General features: G+C 38.2%; 1 protein-coding gene across 1 annotated transcript in view; it reads right to left on the reverse strand.

Annotated features, from left to right (window-relative positions):
• Positions 1-285: 285 nt before the first annotated feature.
• The window catches only part of GNAI3 (G protein subunit alpha i3), a 32,268-nt gene continuing 5,562 nt past the window's right edge, over positions 286-26,991 (reverse strand). Inside the window, exons 2-9 of the mRNA XM_054979334.1 lie at positions 17,533-17,575; positions 17,040-17,181; positions 15,947-16,104; positions 11,138-11,266; positions 6,223-6,352; positions 5,366-5,519; positions 1,540-1,752; positions 286-1,432 (exon numbers count right to left, since the gene is read on the reverse strand). Coding sequence (XP_054835309.1) covers positions 1,562-1,752; positions 5,366-5,519; positions 6,223-6,352; positions 11,138-11,266; positions 15,947-16,104; positions 17,040-17,181; positions 17,533-17,575 — 947 coding nt within the window. The 3' untranslated portion in view covers positions 286-1,432; positions 1,540-1,561. The remainder of the gene's footprint in view (positions 1,433-1,539; positions 1,753-5,365; positions 5,520-6,222; positions 6,353-11,137; positions 11,267-15,946; positions 16,105-17,039; positions 17,182-17,532; positions 17,576-26,991) is intronic.

The following is a 26,991-nucleotide window of genomic DNA, read 5'->3' on the forward strand; positions in this document are numbered from 1 at the left end:
TGAAGTAGGATTTTATATATCCACTGTTATGCAGCAAGAGTTGACAAAAACTTGGCCTCTATTCTGACCTAGTGGGTAAGCTATGATCTAATGCAACAGAAACCTGACAAAAGAGGTCTCTGGAATCCCAGACACAAAAGCACTGCAATTATTTACATTGAGATTTTGCAGTATCAAAAACTAATGAATCTAACTAAAATCTTTATTTGCAGAAATTAGTATCAAGAGACTGTCAAAGATTATGAGTGAATTTCTGGAAATTGCTCCAAGAAAGTTAGGAACATCTAAGCTTTCGACTCATCATTTTAATATTGCCAGTAACTACATCATGTTGAAACCTATACATGATAAATTGGGGGAGTTTCAATGTAATGATTTCAGCAAAGAAATGCACTGACTATTTAAGAACATCACTACAGTAAAAACAATGGCAAACAGGAACTTGGCACCACATTTAAAGAGTAAAGGCATGCTGTTGATATATTTTAGAAATCTCTGAAAAGTCCTGGTAAATGCAAAACAAACTGTACTGTCTACAAAACTCCCCACTGGTTTAAGACCAAACACTCACACAAACAATTATGTGGTTGATTAAGTAAGCTTTGTAGCAGCACATATTCCCTCTTCCAGTTTTGAATTTTACAATTTTCTTTTCTAACCGGAAGCCACTTCAGGCATTTCATACAAGGAATAGGCTTCTACCTGCTACAACAGCGGCACACTCAGTGGTTTGGTAATCAGCATAAACCAGGCTCACTTTCCCATCCCATAAGCCAGAAAAACCTGTTACCCTGCTGCAGAAGATCTCTTTTTTGAGCAAAAAAAGCTTTACAGTGCAAAAAGCAGAATGGTAACAAATTATACATCAGAAGAAACCATAGCTTTAGCCATAAGAATCCTAAGGCTCTTTTAAGTAATTGCAGTAATATCAAGTTCTGACAATATAACTGTTAAAAACAAAAGGTTCCTGCTAAGAGGAATACTTTCTGCATGATCAGGTCATACCATGTGCATAGTTAAGTGATTTAAAAAACAAAAAACCCAAAATGTTATTTGCAATGAAATAAAATTTAGTCAAGATATACTTTTGATGGAAAAACCTTAAAAACAGACTAGTGGTTTGTTATTAAAAGAAGAAAAGCTACATATTGAAGTTCTGAGATGTGAACTTCATAACAGCTGTACACATTTGAAATTATGCAATCCGAGTGATGCCTGGATGGTCAAAAAAATCACACTTAACAGTAGTTCCTTTTTTAAGTCTAACTTCAGTATCCCATATCAATAAAAAGGTCCCTAGTACAGAAGATTGTGCTAAAGAATGCAAGGATTTTGCATGCTGTTTTCATTCCCTGGTCCTGTTCATGCTTGCAGCTGTCCCACGAGGCAGCAAATAAACAGTCCAGTTCTTAAAACATAGCATCTTGGAAATCTGAAAGAAAAATTTCTTATTAGTTTAGGAATGATTCACTTTATAGCTAAACATAGGGTTAATGCCATGCTTTAACTGAGAGCAGCGAGCAAAGCTCATCACTTTACCTTTCAGTATCATCCTCTCCTTTTAGTAGAGCCCACATTCCTTCAAGTTGTTTTTAATTATAACATCTGTAACAGCATCAAAAACAAACTGCACATTCTTGGTATCAGTGGCACAAGTGAAATGGGTATAAATTTCCTTCGTGTCTTTTCTCCGGTTCAGATCTTCAAACTGACACTGAATGTATGCAGCTGCCTCTTCGTATGTGTTAGAACCTAAAAAATAATGTAACAACATAAGAAGCCTGCTGGATCAGTCCAGCATCTTGTTTCGCACAATGGCCAATCACTGTCCTGAATCTATTCAATTTCACTGAGTGCTCCTGAATTCTAATATTTTAGGGGAGGGAGAAAAAGTTCTACTATATTTCCTCAAAAAGAAGATGACCCTGAATATAAGTCATCCCTTTAATGTTATATACTTTTTTATTATTGGGCATAACTGTAACTTGTATGCAAATGAAGACAACCCCCCCCCTTTTTATGGCATAACTGGGAAGAAAAAAAATCTGTCTTCACGTAAATGTATTGTCTCCATCCTAGGAATAACTGTATAAACCTCCAGCATGTTCCCCCTTAGCTATCTTTTTTTCTAAACTATATAGGTTGTTTTATTTTCAATACCTTTCCTAATAATCCAAGAATGGAATTTGCCGTTTTTCACTTCTTCTGCACACTGAGCTGACATTTCATCAAGTATCCATCACCCCCAGATCTATTCCAAATTGAGCTTTTTTGTTCCGATGAGCATCCCTTTACACTTAACTACACTGAATTTCATTTGCCATATTGCTGCCCACTCATCAAATTTGGAAAGATCCTCTTGGAGTTCTTCCCAATCTGCCTTGGTTTTCACCATCCTGAACTATTTTGTACCCTCTGCACACAAAGCCACTAAACTCCTCCCCCTCAATTCCAGATAATTTGCAAAATAAAGTAAATTAACACTTGTCCAAATACTAATCCTTGGATGACCTCACTGCTTACTTCCCTCCATTACAAGAATTGTTCATTTATTCTTTATGCTTCCTGTTTAGTCAACTTTTAATCTATAAAAAGACCCATCCTCTTATCCCATGACTGCTTTACTGGGAGTCTTTGGGGAGCAGCCTTGTCAAAAGCCTTTTGAAAGGCCAAGTATATGTCTCCCAGATTAACTAGCATGAATGGGTAAGGGTAATCTTCTCAAGGAACTCCAGAAGGCAAGCGAGGAAGAACTTCCTTTTGCAAAAGCTGTTTGCAGTGCACCTGAAATCAAGAGTCACTATAGATATAGCAGGAGGAAGGGCTTGTTTGCTTGGCCACCATCTCCTTCAAAGGCTCTCCCCACTGCACAGAGCCATGTTCAGTATTCTTTTGTGACCTTGGAAGGTGGGGTATGACAGTGATGTGCAGCCAGAAAGCTACTGCATGGTATCTTAACTGTTGCATCCCTAATACTTTGCAGAGTGACTGAATGAGGTAATGATTAAATCTAGCAGTGTAGCAGGCACATTCTTACTCACTTGAGGGAGACCGGGAGGAAGCTTACCAATGCAATCTTATACATATTTATTCAGAAATCAATTATACTGAGTTCAATGGGATTTATTCACAGGTTAGTGTGCATAAAATTGCAGCATAGCTCTCATGAACATGAATGTTTACTCAAGGACAACCTGCAGAATCTCTGCTGTGTACATTTATTACTTTGTTTCTACACTGTAGACAGCACCACATCCAGAGGGTATCGCTAATCAAGTCCCAGACAGCCATTTGGAATCTGTGTGTTTGCGCGACTCAGGCACCTCCCAATGTTGCCAGTTTGCCACTGCTTCCCTTTGAACACCAACATAAAAACTTCCCATTGTACCAAGGCTTGGACAGTAACTATAAAATAATGGCAGGGACTTATTCTTTTCAAAAAGATGGTGATCTGCTACTGATTTACTGTTAAAAAGCCCTTTCAAAACAGAGTAGCCTGGCCAGAGAGTTTGATGTGCAGCCTGATGCTATACATATATTTACTCATACATATGATCCACAGAGTTCAGTGGAGATTACTCCCAGATAGCTGTACACAGAACTGTAGCTTTGAACGTATCACACTGCATTATATGGGGTTAATTATAGTCCAGTACTGTCCTCTCCAATGCCTTTGCAAGTCTTTTAAATGGAGATTCCAGAGATTGATCCTAGGACCTTGTGCATGCAAAGCATGTGTTCTATCCACTGTGATTTCAAGCTCTTGTCTCAACAATACTAAATAAATCACCACTAGTTCTACAAATTTGCTAATCTTGCTTCATTTCTGTAATACACTGCTTCTCCTGGACTAGGATTTTAAACCAGGAACAGGAATCCCCACCCCGCCCTATTTTTAAACAGCAGACATTTTTAGGAAATGCTCAGATAACTATACTTCTATCTACATTTTCTGGAACAAGCAATAGATAAAGCGTTTTTAAAAACTATAGAAGAACATATGCCTTTTTCGGAACTGCTTTTCAGTAAGCGTTTAACAAAACTCTTTAAAATATAATCTGTCCTTTTAGGGTGGTTTTTGAGAATTTGGCAAGTGGTTTTTGGCAGGTCACACAATGTAACCTGCAATCTTATCACTGCAGATAATCATCACTGGGCCACCATGATACTTTCCATTAACCAGCTGTTAGCTATTACAGCTGGCTGATAGAAAATAATGAACAGCTACTAAGCTCATACAGTTTTTGGACCTCAGTATGAGAGAAACAGCAAACTCTGTACTAGGGGTGTGTGCTTCGGGTATCCAATTTGCGGAAAATGCACGAATTGGACCCGATCTGTAAAGGTTCAGAAACCCCAAACCAAAGGTTTCTGAAGTGATTTGGGTCACTTCGGAACTTTTCCCAGGCTTCAACTGGCCCGCAGGGGAATGCCCTCCCTGTGGGCCATTTGAAGTTTAAAGAGCTCCCTCCCACCACTCCACTTACCTGTGCCTTCCTGGCAGCGACGGAGGAGGGGGAGCAGGCGGCTGAGGCACCGGCTCCAGCCCTCCCCGCCACCCAGCTGGCCACGGAGGCGGCGCAGGCCACGGAGGTGCCGGTTCTGGCCTTCCACACCGCCCAGCAGGTCTTCTTCCTTGGGTCCATGGCCAGGTAAGTGGGATGGGGGGACTAAGTGGGGGCTGGGGGCTGGGAGACAGATTCCCCCCTCACTTCGGTATGCTCCACATCTTTACAGAGCATACCAAAGCAATTTAAATACCCAAAGGTATTTGGGTATTTCAGGGTATTACAAATCAGTTTCCCACTTTGGGTAAACCCGAAGCAGGAAAACTGAATTTTTTTCCCCCGTGCACACCCCTACTCAGTACATTAAACTGTCAAGAACAGCACTTGTTTGAAGCTGAGAAATATTGCAACGTGAATGAATGCAACAAATAGAACATTCCACATATTATCAAATTCTGAACTTGCTAGGGAGTTAACACTAGGTACTTGGCTGACAATGAAGCCAAAAATCAATGACTTAAATACAGTGTGGTGTTAAAGAGAACACTCTGCACTAGTTGCAGAACTATAAAAGATCTTATTTATTTTAGCATTGAGAAAAATTCATTTCCAGTGCTCACCAAGACACATTTTATGAGATCTCTAACAGTTGAGCTTCAGATTTCATAGAGTAAATGAAAAGCTAAATTTAAGGGACTATAAACATGTTATACAACTGCTTCCAATGTAAAAGACAGCCTTGGGTCATGAGAGCTATTCAAAAAGATAGCAGTAGTGTAGACAGAACCAAAAGATGTACTCTGTTGCTTTTATTATACATTTGTTGTGTCCTAGTGTCTCAGCTGTTTTTACCTTACCTGTGTATTCAGGGTAGCAAATTGTTAGTGGACTCCTCCGTATCTTTTCCTCAAACAGATCTTTCTTGTTCAGAAAAAGGATGATGGATGTATCTGTGAACCATTTGTTGTTACAAATGCTATCGAAGAGTTTCATACTCTCATGCATGCGATTCTGGGAAGAAAAAGGTTCCCGTTAAAAAAGCAGTACTGATGCAACCTAGTGGAGTAGATCCAACCCTCCTCCAGTTTAAAAGTTATTTGGATTAAATGTCCTCCAACGGAACAACCACGTTAAGTTGGAGGAAGGCTTCAAATTTTGCTCAGTACAGTGAGAGGATTCAGTCCAGTAACTATACAATGCTGTAGGAAGAAAGCTACTAGTATAAAGAATCTAAATAGTCAAAGCTAATGTTCATAAAACATTAGCAACTCTTTGGACAAAGATGAAAATTTCTCCACTTCAACTACACAAAAGGGGTCTTAATTGCCTATCTTTTCAGTTATCACAATTAGGTAATTTCCCTCAAAACATAATCCAAATGCCTTATTTCCTTCACTGCTAATCAAGTACTACCTTTATTTGCAGACTGAAGCCTGAGTTGGGGGGGAGGCGCACAGGGCGAGTATCATCTATAGCACTGCGGCTTCAGAAATACTACTGCCTACTCTCACTGTAGGAAATTTGAGAGTGCAAAAAGAACAAGCTGTTTCTATGACGTTCTGAAACTTGATGGTTACCATGAGTAATTCTCAAGGCAGTGAAATAGCAAACAAAGTCATTAGGATTAAGTGTTCTTAAATAAACTATACAAAGCTTAAAAGTTAACTTCACATTTTATAGAATGCAACCAGGTATTAACACTATGGCAACGTACCATTTCTTCATCCTCTGCAAGGACAAGGTCATAATCACTGAGGGCTACACAGAATATAATTGCTGTAACACCTTCAAAACAGTGGATCCATTTCTTACGTTCTGAACGCTGGCCACCAACATCAAACATCCTGGCAGAGAGAAAAATAACTTTATTTTTCTACGCAAAAATAAAGGAAAAGATAGTTTGTTCAATGCTGTTAAATCACACAGAAATGGATATTTTAATAGACTTTGCCATCAGCAGTACCTACAGGACTTGTATTCCCAAGATGAATACTACCTATACCATGTTTAATTCCAAGTTATAACAGTCTAATTATCCCTACCACAAATAATCTCTTATAAAGTGGCTTCTAATAACCCATGGTTGTAATCAATAAACAAGAGCCAGATGAACCACACAAGACTATTAGGTCAAGTTCCCCTAGCACTAATCTGTTTATCCAACTGCCCAGCTCCCAGAGGATACACTGCCTTCAACCTCTATTTAGTTCCACTGTATTTGGCAAGCTAATGATTCAACTCAGTAAGAATCTCTACCATAAAAGGCAGAGTAAATTCAGTTGCAATATTTAATGTTCTAATCATGTGAAACTGTCACAGCATTAGTCATTACAGATCATTATCTCTGTAGCATTTCAGGCTAAAGAACGGCAGTGGAACTGCAATTAAATGCAATGATCGTTTTGACTGTGCATGCATGTGTTCATGTTTAATCAGAAGATACAAACTCTTCATCTGAAATTTAGAGGGACTGGTATTGCCACAAATTTTACACAGATGCAGTTAATTGCTGAAACCTGACATCAGAAAGCACAATTTTGTAATCAATGGAAAAAGTAAATAAAGATTTTACTTAAATGTAGCTAGCCATCCCCTAAGGTGTTAAAAATGAATGGATAAGAAAATATTTCTAAGTATGTACATTCTCTTCTTTTTTTTAATTTTTAAACTGAATGACTTGTTTGTTCTGCATACTGGTTCTATGTATTGTTGCACTTTAATAAGCTGTTTTTTAAAATTAAGAGTAACTATTCAGATAAACACTATTTCCTTCAAAATGTTTATACATTTCTAAGTATTTAAAAAAATAGTCCAAATATACACAGGTTGGTTACAAGTAAATACAAATTTAAAATATTTATATCCCATGCTGTCGATCAAAAAATACCCAAGGCAATTTATCATAATTCTATCAAAAACCATAAAAAATAACACATACAACCAGGATCTTACTGAAGTGCATGAAAATAGGGCTTTCCCAGAGACTCTCTTTGGTATCTACGTATCTGAAGGACCTCCATGCCCTGTATAAGCCAACTACATATGCCAACTGCATTCTTTGCAGCACTTCCTCTTTTCTGTCCTATCTAACACCGCTTCAAAATGTGGCCCACACTACTCCTATATATATCTTTTTAAACTGGAATGGGTTTATCCTTTCAACAAGAAATAAATGCATTATCTGCTGTTTTATTTGGACCTTGTACTTTTTTAATGTGTCACAGTATTAGATTAAAAATGTTTTTTAGGCATTGTGATCATGTTTGTGAACTGCCTTGGGCTAATGCAAAAAGGATATAGATATTTTAAATAAAAATAGAACTATAAATACAAATTACTACCATCACAAACTACAACACAAGATCAGCATCTCTCAGTGGAGTCCTAAGAGGTTCCATAACCTACCAAGGCTAAAACCAACACAAAATGACCACACCACAATAGGAGAAACAGCATACTTGTTCAAGAAATATTCAAGATAAACGTACTGGACAAGAAGGAATTCTATATTGAGAGATGCTATTCACTTTAAATGATTCAGTTACCCTGTAACTGCAATAGTACCTGAACTGCAGTAGTGCCCTCAACAATCATACCAGAGAAGCAAAGTCACATTCTTCGCCAGCAGAAAACAGTTATATTGAAAGCAGAAGACCCTCAGTTCAACATTTATTTCCTTTTGGAATGAAATGCAGTGTGGGAAGAAGAACAGAATGTCATGGGAAAACATAGGAATATCTATCATGATGGACACACCTTGCTCATCCTGCAACTGGAGTACTATCTAGTACATTATTTACCATACTCTGCTGCTTGGAAACATTGTTTGGTTTGGTTTCTGCTGCACAGCAATTTTTGATCACACTGCAGATATGATTGTATGATACACTACTCAACAGAGAGGCTGATAAAGTGCTTACAAGGTGCTTGCTGTGAGCAAGCTACAGGCAGTATTTACAAGCAGTAATACAGCAAAGCAAGGCATTCTAGTATTTCAATTCCTATTCCTTTTAAAAGGATTATGTACACGCGAAGAGATGGCATGCAGAAAGGGTGACTTCAAAAGACATTTAACTGAATGACACAAGAAAGTGAGCAGACACTCCATTCCATTAAGTCCAGCTAACTTTGAGCTAGCTTATATAAAGAACCTACTTAAACAGCAACATGACATGCTATAGGGCCCACATAAATGTCAGGAATTCTTAGAAATTGGCATAATGCTGGTGTAAGTAGATCTGGATTTCTGTTTTAAGCTTCCAAAGACCACTGAGTAAGTGGCTTGATCTAGAGATCACCACATGACCAAAGATGCTGTAATACAAGGTATTTTTATGTGCAGCAGCTGCTGGGGACAGATGAGCAGACCACAGGTATAGATATTTTTTCATCTGTGTACAAAAACAGATGTTTACATCTGAGTGCAAATATCAGAAACATTTCAGAACTCATGGATACATTCCATTAATCTGACACTGAGGCATGCTTATTTGCACATTTGGAGATAGAGGACACTAACTCCAATACAGCCAGTCTTCTCATCTGAGAAGGAAGCTTTGCACTTATCAGAATTCTGTTGGGCTGCAGATACTTAAGGCAGAAAAGTGTATCTGTGCCCACTCCCCATATCAGTTTGGGCATGAGACTATAAATAACTGCCCTACTGTGTGCAGTAAGACTTCAAAAGATAAAGGAGTTTTATTTAACATTCTTTGGTGTTAAAACAACTCAGACAACTTCTGGCTATCCTCTTTACTAGCTGCGAGTCATATTTTTTTTTACAAAGGCAGGGAGAAGAGATTGAATGAAATGTTTAAAAATGTCTTAGATGCTAACTTGATGAACACATCTTTGAAGGAAACGTTTTGCCAGAACAGACTATCAAGCTGTACTGAAATTGACAGCTTTCTTCTAGACTAGTTATTCATCAGATCTTGGATGCTGCATATTTCGGCAGTTTCTACCACACAATCGATATGTGGAAGAGGTAAAAGAAGCAGGGCCAGAGGCATGTATTATTAACTTCTAATTTAAATGGCTTTTTTAAAAAACAAGAAGTATTTCGCAAACTTTACTTTAAAAAAAACCTATAGTAACTGATGCGTGATATTTATTTTCTACAGTAGCAAGCCTGACAGATAGGTGTCAGTGAACCTATTGTTAAGGGGAAGTGAGATATCTGAACGTAAGACTACCCACGTCCAATACCTGACTCATTGAACTAGACTGCAGAAAAGGAGCTATACATTATTCAACATTAATATATTATTTTTAGCATGTGTTTTACAGTCTCATTCACCCTTGATATATGCAAATGTAACTGCTTCCTCTTTACAGACTGGGAACAGAGGTTTGGCCATGGGCATTTTTTTAACGTCACTTCCTGATTTACTTCACTGGGCTTGTAATCTAGGGACCAAACTTAGCACTGCATGCACCCAACTGCGCCCTCCTGGGTATTACTTTGAGACCGTTATATTCTTTACAAATATTTTATCAACATATTTTTTATGAAATCATCCCAATGAACTGAAAAACAAGTAAAATTTAGAAGTCATGATATGAGAGCCTTCACAGGAGAAATCAAGTCAAAATAGCAAGTCAGCAGACCACCGATAAGATTATTAACACATGATAAAAATTATTGTCTATCAAAGTGAATTTGAAGGAGTATAGTTGGGTGTATAATAAAGAATATGGCCTGAAATAAGTACTTTTCTTGTAGCACAGTGGCTAATATGAGAACGCTGGCTTTACTGTATCCTTAAGGCTGACAAAGGATAACAGGTAACAGTAAGGAATTTATACGTCAAGAGATACTGCCTAGTTGATGACACCCCTTTGCGACAAGAATCACAAAACATTATGAAACATGGAGGGTACAACTCTTTCAAGGTTTCACTTGCTTCACTTGGTATCATTTTATGAAGGGAAATTTACCAGAAGTCATGATAACAGCAGAACCAAGAGGCTGTGTATGGCATCCCTCCAAGGTTCACTGAGAGAGAAGGAGCATGGGCTGAACCATGTCTTTCTGTTTGAATTCTAACTGAAAATACGGAGCCCCTTTCCTATACTGAGAATTATTAATTTCAAGCCTTTATTTTCCAAACACATCTGTGCATGCTCCCTGCCAATGTTCTGTGCTCCTTGCTGGTTAGTGCTAACTCTACCGCTTTGCTAGAAAACCATGCACAGTTCAGAGAACCATGTTAATTCCAGCTCCAGTTGCAACACAGGAAAACAAATTCATGGCAAGTTGGAAAAGTATGCGTGGCCAGCTTTTTAATATTCCAATTAAAAAGTTAACAATATAAAACAGCAGCCAGTATCTTTTTAGTATATATGTTCCTGTAAAGCAAGAGTTCAGTACCTGTATCTGTGATCCCAACATAAAAGCAGCTGAAAAGAACAAAACGATGAAAATAAAAAAGTGAACCGATACCAAGCATCTCCAGCAAGAATAGTATTTAGTGACAAAGACATCGCATTATATTTGAAGCCAGAGTCAAAATAGGACTATATGACATGTGCAGGAGTAATAGTAGAAATTTCAGCATGCTACTCCAAAGAAGCTGTAGTATGACCAGATATTCCAAGTGACACTTTAAAGTTCACAACATACTTACTTGAAGTACAAGTCTTTGAAGGTGAAATGGGTTTCTACAATGCCTGTTGTTTTCACTCTGGTCCGCAGGACATCTTGCTGGGTTGGAATATAGCTCTGTTGGGATATTCTGTCCAAATCATTAAGGTAGCTTAAAGAAAGAAGGAGAGAGACAGAATACAAGAGTGTAGATTAAAGATACGTTATGCCAATAAAGATGGTATTCTTAAATGGTAAATGGATAAAAGATACTATTCCTGTGAATGGTGACGTGAGCCACTCTTAGTCCCATCCAGATATGCCTCCAAGAATCCTCTTATTCTCAACAAAATAAAAATCTAAAATTTGCCAGAATTGTCATTTCCATTATTCGAGTCCAGTATTTAGTCTTAAAGCATCCCAGTGAGGTAGATTAAGATGGAGAAGTAGCTTGCTGAAGGGCATCAACACTGTGAAGTCTGAATCTGGGTTATTCACCTCCACTACATATTACTCAGGCCTCTGTTTTTCTACTTCCGAAAGGATTTCAGCCTCCTTCAGCCCTACAGTTTCTTTAAGATCTACTTTTTTTTTTAAAAAGTACAATCCTAAGAACACTTTCCTGTGAGTAACCCTACTACTACTACTACTAGCATCCTCTGACCCTTTGCTTCTAAGCAGTCTTTATCAAATCAGTTTGATGACTTTAAACTAACTCAGAGCGTAACTGTTGTCCAAGAGGCTGTTTCTTTGCTGAGGCAGACTTCAGTAGGACTTTGATGTTACTAACTGCATTTGAGTAGGGCAGAGTTTACTACTTCAGCTTCATAAGAACATTTCTGCTGAGAAACAAGTATCTCATCAATCTTCCAGACCAGATATAAGTTATGACAAGGAGAAGCACTAGAATTTTACTGCAGCTTGTACTATTGTCATTTGCCTTTCCTCCCCAGTGGACCCACATATGAGGGAAGAGAATGCTGTTCCTCTTTTAAATTAGGCGACAGGACATCAACATGAAGCTAAAAAATAAAATGCAGGTAATTAAATGACAACTGAGCAATTTCTCTGAAAAAAATGCAGGATCAGAAGAATTCAAGAGCTATTTCAGGACCTCAGAACAGCTCAGTCTTGAGAACAACAATCTTCAAACCAAACTCTAAGTAAGTAAAACTGGTTTAATTCTATCTCATTACATGCTGCAAAGAGCTGATTCAGCAAGTATCTCTTACCAAGGAATTAACACATTTCTTTGCCCATATGCAAGAATGCTCTCATACATTGATGTACTCGAATGTCTAATAGAAAAGTTTAGATGCACACTGCACATTAACTGTGAAAGTCTAGTGAATTATTGGTTAGATCACTGGAAAATGAAAAATAAAACCTAAACCCCCAGTTATTTAGCAGAAGAGAAAAAATATTTCTTCAGTTTTCTTCCCATAAAGAGCTAGTCTGGGTCTTTTACATCAGTTTTAGTGAATTATTAAGAACTATACAGATGTGGTTTGCTTTGTGAAAAAGCACCCAACATAGCAATGCCCTACAAAAGGCATTTCCTATGATCCTAGTCAGCTTTCATACAGCTGTTTCTTTACATTTAGTTAGCTGAACACACAGTTCAACAGTCACAGAAAAGACAAAGATGCTGAAAAGACTATAGCTTACCAATAAGCTCAATATTTTGAACAATGTTTTTTTATTGTATTGATGTCTTTGTTTACATAGCCATACATAGTCACTTCCATTACATTAACATAATCCTACATCAATACAACCTTTTCCCCTTTTTGTTACCTCCCCCCCACCCCCGTAAGCGACCAATTGGAAAATAATACGTTATACTTGCAACCATAAGCACACCCTTTGGATTTTGTCAAATGTATCTTTGTTGGCCCCCCCTTCCCTTACCCAATTTATATACCCAAGCTATTTCTTCCTTATCTCTAATATATTATCCTCTCATGTCTTTTCTTTTTTTAATATGGCCAGAATGTCTGATTGGATCATTTGATATAGATACAGATTCCATCTACCCATAGTCCACTTTGCCGCATCCTTCCAGCCATAAGCTATGACTGCATGTGCAGCAATGATCATTGTTTTAAACAACTCCTGTTTAGAATTATCTACTTTATTATTCCCCAGAACTCCCATAAACAATACCTTCCCTGTCCATTCTAATTTAACTTTACATAAATCCTCCATCTTTTCCAGAACCATTTGCCAAAATTCAGTTACTTTAGGACATTCCCACCAAAGATGAACATAATATCCCTTTATCTTCTTGCAATGCCAACAATTTGAATTCATTCCCTTAATCATATAGGACAATTGGGAAGGTGTCCTATACCATTTCAATATTAATTTCATCTCCAATTCTCTAATTTTTTCTATTTTTATTTCCAATATTCCTTTCATTAGTCTACCTATCTCCTGTACTGTCAAATTCACCTCTTTCCCACTTAGTTTGTAATATCCGAGACATATAATCTTTGTCTTTATTCATTAAGTTGTATATCTTCCTTGCAATATCCTTATTACTCTCTTTAATACAATATATTTTTTTGAGTGGAGTATCCTCCTTATTTAGTATTCTACAATGCCTTCTCTGTTTCAAAATATTATATAAAGCCATGATCCTTAGCCAATATTGTTCTCCCACTTTCCCTAATACTTCTTGTACTGGTATCAATATCCCCTGAGTATTGTATAAATCCTTCACTCTGAAAAAACCCTTTTCCTTTAACTTCTTCCAGAACGTTTTCTCAACATTTTTAAATTCCTCACTTAAGGATTCTAGTGGGGTCCATTTGGAAAGTCTTGGCATCCAATTAGTTTGTAGTTTCCCCCAGACGTTTAATGCTGTTTGTCTTGGGCCTATTGTATTTTTAATTTCATTCTTCACCTTCTGTGTAAATATTCCAAATTTGCCTGCTCCTCTATTTATAGTATCCTCCCATCTCACCCATTTTTCCAAGCCTTTTCCATCAATTTCCATCAACCTCCTTATTTGGAACGCTTCATAATAGCTTTCCAATTGTGGCATACCCCATCCTAAATCTTCTTGTGGTGAGTATATCACCTTTCTCAAAATTCTATCTTTTTTCTTCCCAAACACCCAATTTTTTATTTCTTGATCCCATGTAACTAATTGCTTTTTGCGGATCCACGCTGGTAGTACCTGAAATAGGTATAACATCTTAGGAATTATAAACATTTTAATTGCCCTTATCTTTCCTAAAATATTTAAATATCTTTTACTCCAGTGGTTTAAATTTCTTTGTATCTTTCTCCATATTATTTTATAATTTGTCCCCACCAAATTTTTAATATTCTTTGTTATTATTATTCCCAAATATTTTAATCTCTTAATTCCTAATTTCATACCTGTTAATTTTGCTATTTCTTTTTGTTCCTTCGAATCTATCTTTCTAAACATTATTTCTGATTTCTTAATGTTTATCCCTAAACCTGAATATGCTTTAAAATCCTCTCAAATTATCATTAATTCTCTCAAAGCTTCCAGAGGGTTCCCTAACACTAATAATATGTCGTCTGCATATAAATTTAGTTTGATTTCCTCCTTCCCTACCCTGTACCCTTCAATTCTAATACTGTTCCTAATTCTATCAGCTAAGGGCTCCATAGCTAAAACAAGCAACACTGGGGATAGAGGACACCCCTGTTTCACTCCTCTCTGTATCAGTACTTCCTTAGTATGATCATCATTAACTTTAATCATAGCTTTCCCTTCCCAATAAATTTCCTTTAATGCATTCAAAAAGGGGCCTTCAAAACCGTATTTATTTAGTACTTGAAATAAATACCCATGATTTAACGTATCAAATGCCTTATAAACATCCAATTTCAAAAGGGCAAACCTTCCCTCAGTTTTTCCATGATATAAAGTATTAATCACGTTCCTTATAGGATCCCAACTCTTATAGGCCTATCAGTCTGGCAAATCAGGACTATAAAATTTTTGCAAAAATATTAGCTAATAGAAAATACTTCCAAGTCTAGTAGGAGAGGATCAGTACGGCTTTGTAAAGGGGAGATATATTGGTCACCCTATAAGGAATATTTTGAACAATGTTAGAAGTTTTCAGAAGAAAAAACAGGTTTAGCCGTCATTCAAAAAAAACTATTACCACTCCTTCCCACACAGGATGACTGTGTTTTAACAAACATCATGGGAAAAGGAGTGATCAAGGGTATTTTCCTTCAGCTTTGCTTCATATCTCGGGTTGCCTGCCTATTGTACACTAAGAAATTTATCTTCATGTTTTAATGCTATGGGTTTTAAACTTCTCTTCAATGAACCTCACTAACTGGAGAATGAAACTATAGAATTCCAAGCTTAGCCAAAGCAAAACCAAGTTGAATAATTTACAAAAAGACGGAGGATCGGTATCATTTTGCAGTATACTTTAAGTTCCAAAACAGAGATGTCAAGAAAACAAACATGCCATTAAAACTGATTGCTCAACTGGCTAATAAAGAAACAAGTGAACATCGTTAGGACTGATCGGTCAGCTATCTCCTTTGACCCCCAAATCTTGGTTTGTTCAACTAAAGCATGATCCACAGCATCTTCCAAGTCAATCCTCCATTAATGATACACTGCCCAGTTTATGAAGATTAATTTTCCTGAATTTCATTTTTACATCCTCACATCAAGATCTTCCTTAAGCCTTTTGATAAACAAAGCCACAAAAGTTCTCTCAAAGTACCCCTTGCTTTTCCACACTCTCTATGCAACATGAACAGTTCTGCAAATGTTGTTATAAGGGGTTAAGAACATGATCTATTACGTGAAAGTGCTCAAGATCTGTAAAATGCTTCTTACTACGATGCAGAATCATTAAGCTGATATTCTCTTGATCGGCCGAAGCATGCTTGAACCCCAGGATCTCTCCATAATCGCTTTATCACTCCTGCTAGCTCAGGAGTCATAACTCCTTCCTCGGCACTCCCAGCTAACACGAACAGCTGACGGGCATCATCCTGCAGAAAAAGTTAAAATACTTCTGTTATGCTACTACCTCATTACCACACATTTCTCAACTATGAACATCGGAAGTTGTATTTCTCAGCTGTAGTTTTACAATGGTGTGGCAGACCTTACTACCCACCAGTGACTCTTTCCTTCCTCAAAAGATCTCCATTTGAACAGCAAGGTACTAGTCAAAAGAACAATTCTTTGATGCCCACCCCATCAGATAGTGAACTCTCCACTATCCAAAACAAAATAAGAAAAATAGTAGTGTATTATACTTTCCTAGGACTATTTTCCTAGGGTGAACACAGTATTATATATAGACTAGGCAAACAAGTTTATTCATATTATAGTTCAATTATAAAGCTCACTGAGGTAAGAACTGGAAGTGCTAAAGAAATAACTATAATGTTTATGAGAATAAAAACATTAGTTAACACAAATAATAAAGCTTATAAGAATAAATGTGGGCAAAATAAACATTCAGGAAATGAGATATTTCCATTTACAAAAGCACTATAGAAACAGTTTACAACAATGAAGTTGAAATTTTAGAAAGAAAAGCTTCATCAGCAATGCATACCATGCTAGCATTAAAAATCATGGAATTAAAATCATTGTCCTCACAAAAGGGAAAGTTGCTGATAAACAGGAAGACCCATCAAGATTCCAACAGTTGTGCATTAAAGGTCCACAACCACAGAAAACTGCTGCTTTATCAGAACAAGATTTCATCCAAACACATTTTGAATAAAGTTATGGTACGAGCATTGTAAGCAATTGTAACAGAATACAAAGTTGAGTGTTATCAACTCCTCACCTGCTCTCAGGCGCATACAACAACCATCAACCTGTGACTTATTTGTATTTCTACCATCAGTTTCATATAAGAGTATTACAGAGCATTATGATCCAAACTATTATTGAATTAAGATTAACTTACAGCTCTGGCAACTTCTCCAAAGTCTACTTTTAATCGGCCCATTGCTCTTATTATTGCAATGATAGACTGGATAGTATTGCTGTAGACAACCACTTTGTACTGCTTGCATTCTTCTTCTGAATAGCCGTCCTCATGAATGATTCTGGAAAGGAAACAAATTCTAACTAATTGAATTCTAAATTTTTGACTCCTTACATCTATATAAGCATCTGTCACAAACCACTTATACCGAAAGCAAAGCAACCACAGAGGATATCGATAGGGGTCAACAGAGCACCACCACCCCCCCCCCCCCGCCGAGCAGCAAAATATTAGGAGAAATAAAGGCATTTGCATCTCTTCTATCCCCTCTACTGTCCCATTGTGCTACTTGCATTCAATTTTGTGCAAGGAGGGGGAAACAAAGCTCTACTCAGCCTACTTAGAAGCTGTGTGTGCAAGCACCATGCCTGGGACAGAAGTGGATTGTGCCCATATTGCATAAACTACTTACTTCATCTGTTTCACAATGGTACTTTTCCCAGATTCTCCAGCCCCTATAAATCAAACATAAGCAAATTAGCCCTAGCCTGATTAAAGACAATTGAAATTGTCACACCAGACAACACATGATTTCAGTGATAATTTCAAAAGTGACATCCCCCGCCCCCATTTACTTACTATTAGAGAACATCCAAGCACCAATACATCACAGAACTAATTCTTCTATTTCTCATTCATGGCTGAAAGAAATCTTCAACAATTTAAGCCCAATTATATATTCTGATGCCCAAGGTAATAATTACTTATCTGCATTATCTATACAGATAGCGAAGACATTCAGATGTCTATGGCTCTTTCTACACAGGCAAAATACCTCACTGTGGTGTTCAAATTGCTTCATATTCTTGGAAGGGGTCTTCCCAAGAAAAGGCTGCATCTGCAGCAGAATCGCTCTTTCCCACCAGATTTTCTGTGCCTTTTCTCTCCCTGCAGTTATACCTCGATGTTTTTTCTACAGCAACGTTAAGGCAACTTCTCTGAAGTGCAGAATGTTTATGTTGGTGTAAGCCCTGGCCCTGACTTTCACCCTACCCTTTCCCACCCTGGCTCCTGATTTGTTGAACTGCAATGTGTGTTACCCCCCTTCAACCCCCGCCCTTTTCCTTCTTGCCAATCTCCTTGTCCCATTTCAATGATTGCTGTTATAGATGGTGGTTGTATTTTTGTTTGCAATTTGCATGAAATCCTCAGGCAACAGTAGTTTCCTTTTTCATGTGCTTTGTCCTTTTGTTATTTTCACCTTGCTGGTGCCCCCCAGCCCCTTTAAAAATATATATATAAATGCAACATTGCAATGTTGGATCATCACAATACACAATCTGCAGGCAAGTAACTGTCTGGTTTAATAATCAAACTGTTTTCTACAAGCCCCTCTCATTTGGATTCTGCTGTGGCTTTTATGATTCTCTATTATTTACTGTGCTTCCTGCCTTTTCCCCTTTTAAAAAAAATATTTTAACAAAGTCACATTGCAACATTGGAATAAGATGACATCACACAATCTGGTTCCACAACTACATGTTTAAAAAAAACGTTTTTCTTTCATCCCCCCCCCCCCCCACACACACACTTTGGATTCCACTGTTGCATTTCTGGGCACATATTCTCCACAGTCATTGCTTAATTACTCTCTATGACCACTCCTTTGAATCTCTAAGGGCCAAACATTTGAATTAGCACAATTGTGTCATTGTTGCCATTTAAGCCTTTGTATCCCAGTGGTGAATACAGCAGAATGGCAGCTAAATATCTGGGTAGGACCATACCAGAACTCTGCAATGGCTATTGGAATTACTCTGTGGAGGTTCAATATTCTCACCAAGTAGTTTGAACTTTTACTCAAGGGCACCTCAGCCAATCAATGCAGATAAGAACTGGTTCTTTAATAAGTGGACTCAGCATAGGGAAAATTGAAGGGTGAAGCACACCCCCACCCTTCTGACATTGCAACATCTCCCCCCCCCGCCGCCCCCCCCCCAAAAAACAGTGGCAAAAATGTTGACATTCATCCTCCCCGGAAGGCATTTTTTAAAGTGTGGACAAGCACTAGAAAAAATCCCAGAAATTAATTTGGATGGAGTACAAAAAGTGAAGACATACTGAAGGCCAAATCGGATCTGATCCTTGTGAAATGAATACTCAGAAACCAAGCTGTAAGGTGAGTGTGAAGAAACAGCCTACCAATCACCCTCCTAGCAGTGCTCATCATATTCCCTGTGACAGAACTCAAATGTCTCTACCCAAACAAGGGCTGTCATGCACAAGTTAAGTGACCCTTCCTGTATTAATACTTAAGCAGCAGCTACTTTATAATGGTGTATACATGCAATAAAATAGATATGCATCCTCATCAAATGATGGTGTATAACCCAGGGTACTTGCCATTTCCTACACTGAAGGGTACTCTGCTGGCAGGGGAGGAAGTGGGGAAGATCCTGCTAGCAGGACAGAAGCAGCTGAATACTTGCAGGTACTTAACCTGGGCATGGCTTTGGCATGGGCTTTGGGCATGAGACAAAGCACTTGTGCTTTCTCTCTCTCTGTTTCTTTAAATTGGTAGTATTTTGGAATTTTCTGTATGCCTCTGAGTCACTTTGGGGAAAAAGTGGTACCTAAAGGAATAAATAAACTACTCTGCACAAAGCAAACCTAAATTAACCAGCAAAATCAAAAAGAGTCCAGTAGCACCTTTAAGACTAACCAATTTTATTATAGCATAAAAGCTTATGCTATAATAAAATTGGTTAGTCTTAAAGGTGCTACTGGACTCTTTTTGATTTTGCTACTACAGACTAACACAGCTAACTCCTCTAAATTAACCAGAATACTCTAAGAGACAAAATGCCTGATCAGACTTATTATGTGGCAATTTAAGAAGTATGGCAGACACATTCTCATTCCTAGTTCTGTGATACGGCTGCTACAAAAAGGGCCTTCTTACAACTCAGACTAGCCTGGAAGATGGCCCAACAGTTGGGCAAATTCTACAGCTGCCTGCACACATGCTTTCTCTGTGGTAGCCCCCACCTTACAGAATGGCCTGAGGTGGTCAGGAAAGCCCCTATTCTCCTGGCTTTTTGCAAACTGAATTATTCAGGAGGCTTTCCACCCAGACTACAGGACTATGTCATAAGAAACAGCTCAGAGAGATGCTTTGGTAAAAGTGAGGACTGAACACTTTGCTATTGGGTACTGTCTGCTAATGCAGATAAACACCTATGTATGTATGTATGTATGTATGTATGTATGCCATTTATAGTCCACCTTTCTCACTGAGACTCAAGGCAGATTACATAGTGTGAGATTAGTACAATCAGTATTGGGAGCATTTCCATACTGTATCAAGGACATTTCCATACAGTGTTAAGGACATTTACACAACAATGTCACAGGATTTTACAAAGATGCAGCATTAGCTAGGATCCAATATAGAGTTGAAGAACTGCTGAAATAGAACATAATTCTAAGACTGACATTAGATAAACATGAAGTACAGGTAGTATAAGAGTACATATTCGAGCAACAGATAATATGCAAGGCAACGTAGTGGTGAAGTCTATGGTCCCTAACTCATTAGTGAAGCATTTGAGATCCCTCCCTATAATACTTCCCTCCGAATAAAAAGCCTTTTTGAATAATTTGGTTTTGCATCATTTGTGGAAAGCCAGGAGAGTGGGGGCTCTCCTGACCTCCTCAGGCAGACCATTCCATAGGGTGGGGGCCACCACAGAAAAAGCTTGTGTACAGGCTGCTGTTGATTTCGCCCATGTGCAGGCCAACACCTGCAAGAGACCCTGTTCAGGTAAGCAAAGTTGCCATGGAGGGACATAAGGAGTGAGACAATCTCGTAGGTATGCTGTGCCAAGGCTGTGAAGAGCTTTGTATGTAATAACCAATACCTTGAATTAAGCATGGTAACTGATAGGTAGCCAATGGAGTAATTGTAGGATGGGAGTGATGTTCATGCTCCTGCTTGCTCTTGCTAACAGTCGAGTCACAGCATTTTGCACCAATTGGCACCTCCTAGTTAACTTAGATGGGAGACCAATGTATAGTGCATTACAATAGTCAAGTTTTGATGTTACCATAGCATGGATCCAGGTGGTCAGGCTGGCTGTCTCAAGGTAAGAAGCCATCTTCCAGGCTACAGTGAGATTGTAGTAAGCATTTTTTGCAACTGCCTTAACTTGTTTTTCTAGTAGTAGTGCTGGATCCAGTATAATCTCTAGGCTCTTAACTCAGTCTGTGCGGGTCAGACAAACTCCATCAAAAGAGGGGAGTACAATGTCTTTCAAGATCTCTGCCTTCCCAACAAGCATCACTTCAGTCTAAATATGCCGTGCAGATTAGTTATGCTTTTGTTTCAGATAGATTTCTTCTCAGTGCTTGGCTTTATGCTTGTTTAAAAATGTTTCTGCTACCATTTTCTATTGTATCTGTTTCCCCAAATATCCTAAGTGTTCTTCACTATTAGACATTGCTCAGTGAATGTCCTAGCTGTCATTAATATTCTGTTGTCACTTGCACTGCTGTAATCCACCTTGAATCTCAGTGAGAAAGGCAGCCTATAAATAAATAAGGACAGCGATTGGGAAGAAAAAAAGTGACAGTCTACAGAACAAGAGATGCAATTATGTAAAGTAAGGACTGTATTCCCTGGATCACTATTTCAGTATACAGATGCTTACTTTGAATCAAAAGATACATCTTGAGAATGTAAACTTATTTTTAAAATCAAGCAAGTTTCTAGCCTTTATGGCTGCAAAGAAGAACATAAAAACATGTTTGTAGTGTGCACCTGGTAGCACTACAGAAGTCAGAGAAGTGCTTTAAAAAAGCATTACAGCAGAAAGAACATGTACCTCAGGCTCCATGACAGTTCGTTATTATTCTCCTGAGGCTAATGTTCCTAAAACAATCTCCACACTCCTATTCACATTGTTCTTCTCAGAAAAAACAGCTGGAACACAGAGGTTATTTGCATATGTGGCCTGATTGGTCCTCACCCCCCACATTCTAAACAGTCTGCAGTTGCTACTGGGAGTCATTGAATGTGTCCTGAGGTAAAATGCACCTCACAGTCTTCCCCTCAAAGTTCACTAGAGTTGCCAATCTCCCTGTGGAGCCTTTTATCTTTTCCTTTTAAAATCTCTTCAATAAATGTTATATTTCAAAATTCACTTCATCGGTTTTCAGCATCAACACACTTTGTTTTATTCAAACACCTTTATGAAGCTTGGGTACTATACTATTATACTACAAAACCAACTCAACCCCGGCCCCCAACCAAAAAATGTTACATACCCATAAATATTATAACTGGATTTAAAGTAGTTAAATACTGTAGCGAAGCACAGGTATCAAGCTAGTTAGAAATAAGAAACTGCTAATTTACTGAGGTTTTTGTTTTTTTAAATAAAAGCATGAATTCTCAAGATTATACAGACACTAGCAGATTCTATAGTAGAAGCCAAATTTAAGCATAACTACAATTACATCATCAAATAGTAAGTCTTGAACTTCATGGTGATAATATACGCTGAGCAGATTCAGGATTATTCCCAGACTAACAGACATCCTGAATGGCTTGAAGACTATTTTCTGGAAACATATTATTTTTTCCTAGTTTTTAAATGCAATCTAGTGTAATGAAGTCTTTGTCAAAGACATCAAGGAGGGGGCACAAAACATGCATTCATGTATACAGTTCCAGAATACAGTTTATCATCCTTTCTAGGAAAAAAAGTCTTTAAAATGCCGCTAAACTTTTAACACAATTCTATTTCAGCATAAACTTTCAGAGCAGAGCCAAAGTAGGTTCTAGTCCACAAAAGATTATTCTGGAATAAATTCTTGCTGGCTTTTAAGGTGCCACTAGTCTCCTGTTTACTTTTGCTAAAACAATCAAAGTCTGCTTCTCCTCTAGAATACTTTCTATGGCAATCTAGGGATTTAAACAAGGATTTCTTTCCTCATTCCTAATGTCCTTACAGAAATATTGTTCTCATTTGTGAATGTAATGAATGGGGGGCATGGCTCCGATGCCTTTAATAACCATGCACTGGAAAGCATCCTGGAAGGCCCAAGTTACCACTTCCCCCATTGTCTTTTCATGCCATTTTCCTCCAACGAGGCTGCATCAGGATTACCGAACTCTAATGTCCCTATTCATTTCCTTACAAATGTGAGATCAGTACATTTTCAGTTACTGTACATGTACTGGAATAAGACAACAGCTTACACAAGTACCAGTTTAATGAGTTTATAAACTAGGATCAAATGAGGCTCCTTGTTTATCTACCTAAGAATCCCTTGGAAATAGTATCCTAGCAGTTACTTTCCCCATAAGACACAAAGTCTCTTAAGCATGTTGCATAAATTAAGTTAAAGTCAGTCTTGGGAAGGGAAGAACAGTTTACATGTATTTCATCATTAGCAACTTTTGTTTCAGTGAATCGAGAAGCAATTCTCAGCTCGTATGCCTGTGAGCCACTCCTAAGCATGTGGGAATAATATACTGTTTAAAATATTAACTGCCTTTCAAGTTGCGGATCAGATACCAAGATGCCTTAAGTTCAGTTACAAGAATAGGATTTTATTTACATCAGAACTGTGTTGCCAGATGATGTCAGAAGCTAGCAAGAAATTACACTGTGCGCGGTCTCAATATTTTCAAGAACCAGCCCATCAACCCCGCCCCACCCTTTCTCCCTCTCCCTTCCCACACACAAATGTTAGCTAACAGGAAGCAAACTAAAATACTATAGTTTTCATGGTTTCAGTAGCACTCTTCATATTCACTTGTTAAAAAACAGTCTTTCCTTTTCAGCACAAGATACCATCAATATACAGACGACAACTAACTCTATATCAAGTCAAGTTAGACTTTACTGGCATATATCAGCAATTCAAGTTATTAAGACACAATAAAAGGAAAAAGCAATCATAACAATTCTGAGATACAGATGACAATAAGAACATGTGTAATTGACTCAACACAATTTTGTTTATATAGGCAATATCTGGTTGAATAGGACGTACTGTTAAATCTGCCATATAAAATGGCAAACGGCATAGCATTCCACCTAGCCGGGGAAAGCGCCTGTTAAGACCCTTTCTTTCTCTTGGGTAGATTTTGCCTTTAATCTTTCCCTTACACCCTCTAGGTAGATTGCTGCCACCAGGAATATTATATTCCAAGATATTTAATTTACATTTTCCCTTTGGTAATGTGCCCAAGCGTCAGGCTCCTTCGTGCTATTATGTGGCCCTGAGGCTAGGAATGGGATAAAGGAATGACAGATACTCAAGGATATAAAAAAAAAAAAAGTAAACTTTTATTTTTATAAGAAGCGTATCAGTTTCATATTATTTCTAAAACTTGATGGTTTCAAAAGAGTAGTTCTCAATTCTTAAAGTTACTTTACTTAAACCTAGTCACACAGATCTCCTCTCAGGCTTCATACACAGTTTGCCTGCTTTTGATATTGATTTCTCTCTCAATTACAAGTAAGACCTTTTTTCAGTCGCACACAGTTTGCCTGCTTTTCCCTGACTGAATGTTCTTTCACAAACACACAGTTCAGGCTACCATGCAGGTTATATTTCTCTCAGACAATATACACAAGCTCAGGCTGCACACAGCTTGCCTGCTAAAACCAGAATCAGTATTTTTCACAGAAATGCTTAAACATGCTAAGGCTGCACACAACGTGCCTCTCTTGCCCTGACTGAATCTTTTTTCTCCACTCTCAGTCTAAAACTGCATTCACTCCACCCACACTCTCAGTCATCAACCAATCATGGCACTCCCTCATCCCTCTTTCACCCCCCACTCTTCATCTATACCACACCAAGCATTTAAAGACACATACACACATTTACTTAAAATCATTACAGCGCCCTACATTGATGTGAAACTTGTAAGGAGGAAATAAGTTTTTTGTTTAGATCTTTTCTTTATCTAGAAAGAAATTATTAGCAGGTATGAGATGCTAGCCCAATATGGTCCTTATTTTTTAAATCTGGTAAATCAAGAGGGGGGGCGTGTCCTTCAAATCATTAACCTCACAGTAGTGCATCAGTATCAGATTTTTAGGTACTTCTCTGGCACCGAATGGTATGAGATTTTCAAGTTTCTAGATGGTTGTTTCCACCCACCCCCCCACCCCACAATTTTGTTCTAGGCAGCTACATTGCATAAAACAGCCTGCTAGTTCCCTTAAAAGCGGTACTACAAGGGGGTGACTGCTGTTTAGAAGCCACATTTAATTCTTTTTCCACCTGCATCCTTCTCCTCTGATAACTCTCCATCACAAGGAGAACTGTGTCCCTCTAAGCACAACTCTGAAATCCACCTGGAATAAAAAGGAAGGGGGGGGGAAGAGCTGTAGGGGAAAGACCTTTTTCTCAAGCAGCAGCTTCTGAATTGTAATAGTACCTGTCCCACAGATGATTCTACAGAGATGAAATCACTGGGGTTATATTACAAACTCTCCACATAATATGTATGGGCAGTATTGATCCTTACATTTAAAATCAAAAACAGAAGCAATAAAATTACTGCAGTCAATTCCTTCTAAATAGAAGGTGGCTTAATTAACAGAAATATTAATAAGGCTCATGCTGATACCACTACAAATTCTGGCTTGAGGCAGTTAATTCCCACTATGGTATGGTAAGAAAACTTACCATAGCACTAGAAGATAATACCATTACCCTAGGCCACAGTGCATTTTACAAAATTAGTAGGCACATATGTTTCATGCATATGCAATTGATCTATCTAATAACCATGGATGCTGCGACCTGTAGATCAAAGAATATGTGCAACAGGGCTATCCAGGGGTAAGGCATATGGGTTTGGGGGGGGGGAAGAGAACAGGTGTATGGAAAAAAACAAAAAGTAAAAACAAAACAGAGATTCTCTCTCCCCCCATAACCAGCAATGCCTGAGCAGGCATAGGAGAAGCATCACAGCTACTGTAAGCAAGGAAAAGAAGTACTGCAGAAGCGCTGGTGGGAAATACAGTAACAATCACGAAAGGGGAAGCAGTAAGAGTATGGGGAGGGGGGTAGCCGGGAAGAAACTGGGATATCTCCTCCCTCCTTGTGCACCCCATAACATGCAAGTATATAATATATACATCTTTGATCATATATATGTTATGATAAGGAAGTACAGGATACCTTATTTAACACACAAGATACACTAATCCCCAGATATGTCACACACTCTCCTGTGAATGAAGCAATAAACTCTGCGGATTTTAGGCTGAGAAGAGATGGTTTTCCCTTATGGAGACACAAGAGCAAGATGGAGATGAAAAGAGCAAGACAAACGCTGTTTGAATATCTGGGCTTAGGGCCATAACAGTTGAAGATATGTGCCTTGTTGTGACAGGATGAAAGTGCGGGGCAGCATACATAGGAACTCAAACCCAACTTGAAGATAGATCAAACAGAAACCCTCCCAGCTGGGAAAGAGTTAAAGGGTTTAACACATTATGTGAAGGTGCGCAAGCTAAAGTACTAGGGAGCAGGGAGAAACAGAGTGAAGTCTGCAATGACAAGCCTCTATGCCAAGGTTCCAGCTTGACTACATCCACTTCTCAGAAAAGAATGTCATGGTAAGCCCAGTGACTTGTAGAAGTTAGTTAGCCCTTGGTCTTGTTCCTTTATATTATATTAGCTTTTGCAACATTCCAGCGAATGTTCTGATACTAGCTTACTGTGCTTCTAAAAAACAGAATTAGATGGTAGTAAATAAACAATCTTTTTTCCCTTCTAAAGATCCCAGACTGTGACCAAAAGTTCTTACTCACATGCCTAGCCATTCAACCATGTCTAGACCAAACACCTGATCAGACTAGAGGGCTAGCAGGGCAGGGGGAAGGGCCATGTGCAGCAG

This window comes from Eublepharis macularius, chromosome 5, assembly GCF_028583425.1.
Source record: "Eublepharis macularius isolate TG4126 chromosome 5, MPM_Emac_v1.0, whole genome shotgun sequence".
NCBI classification, from domain to species: Eukaryota; Metazoa; Chordata; class Lepidosauria; order Squamata; family Eublepharidae; genus Eublepharis; species Eublepharis macularius.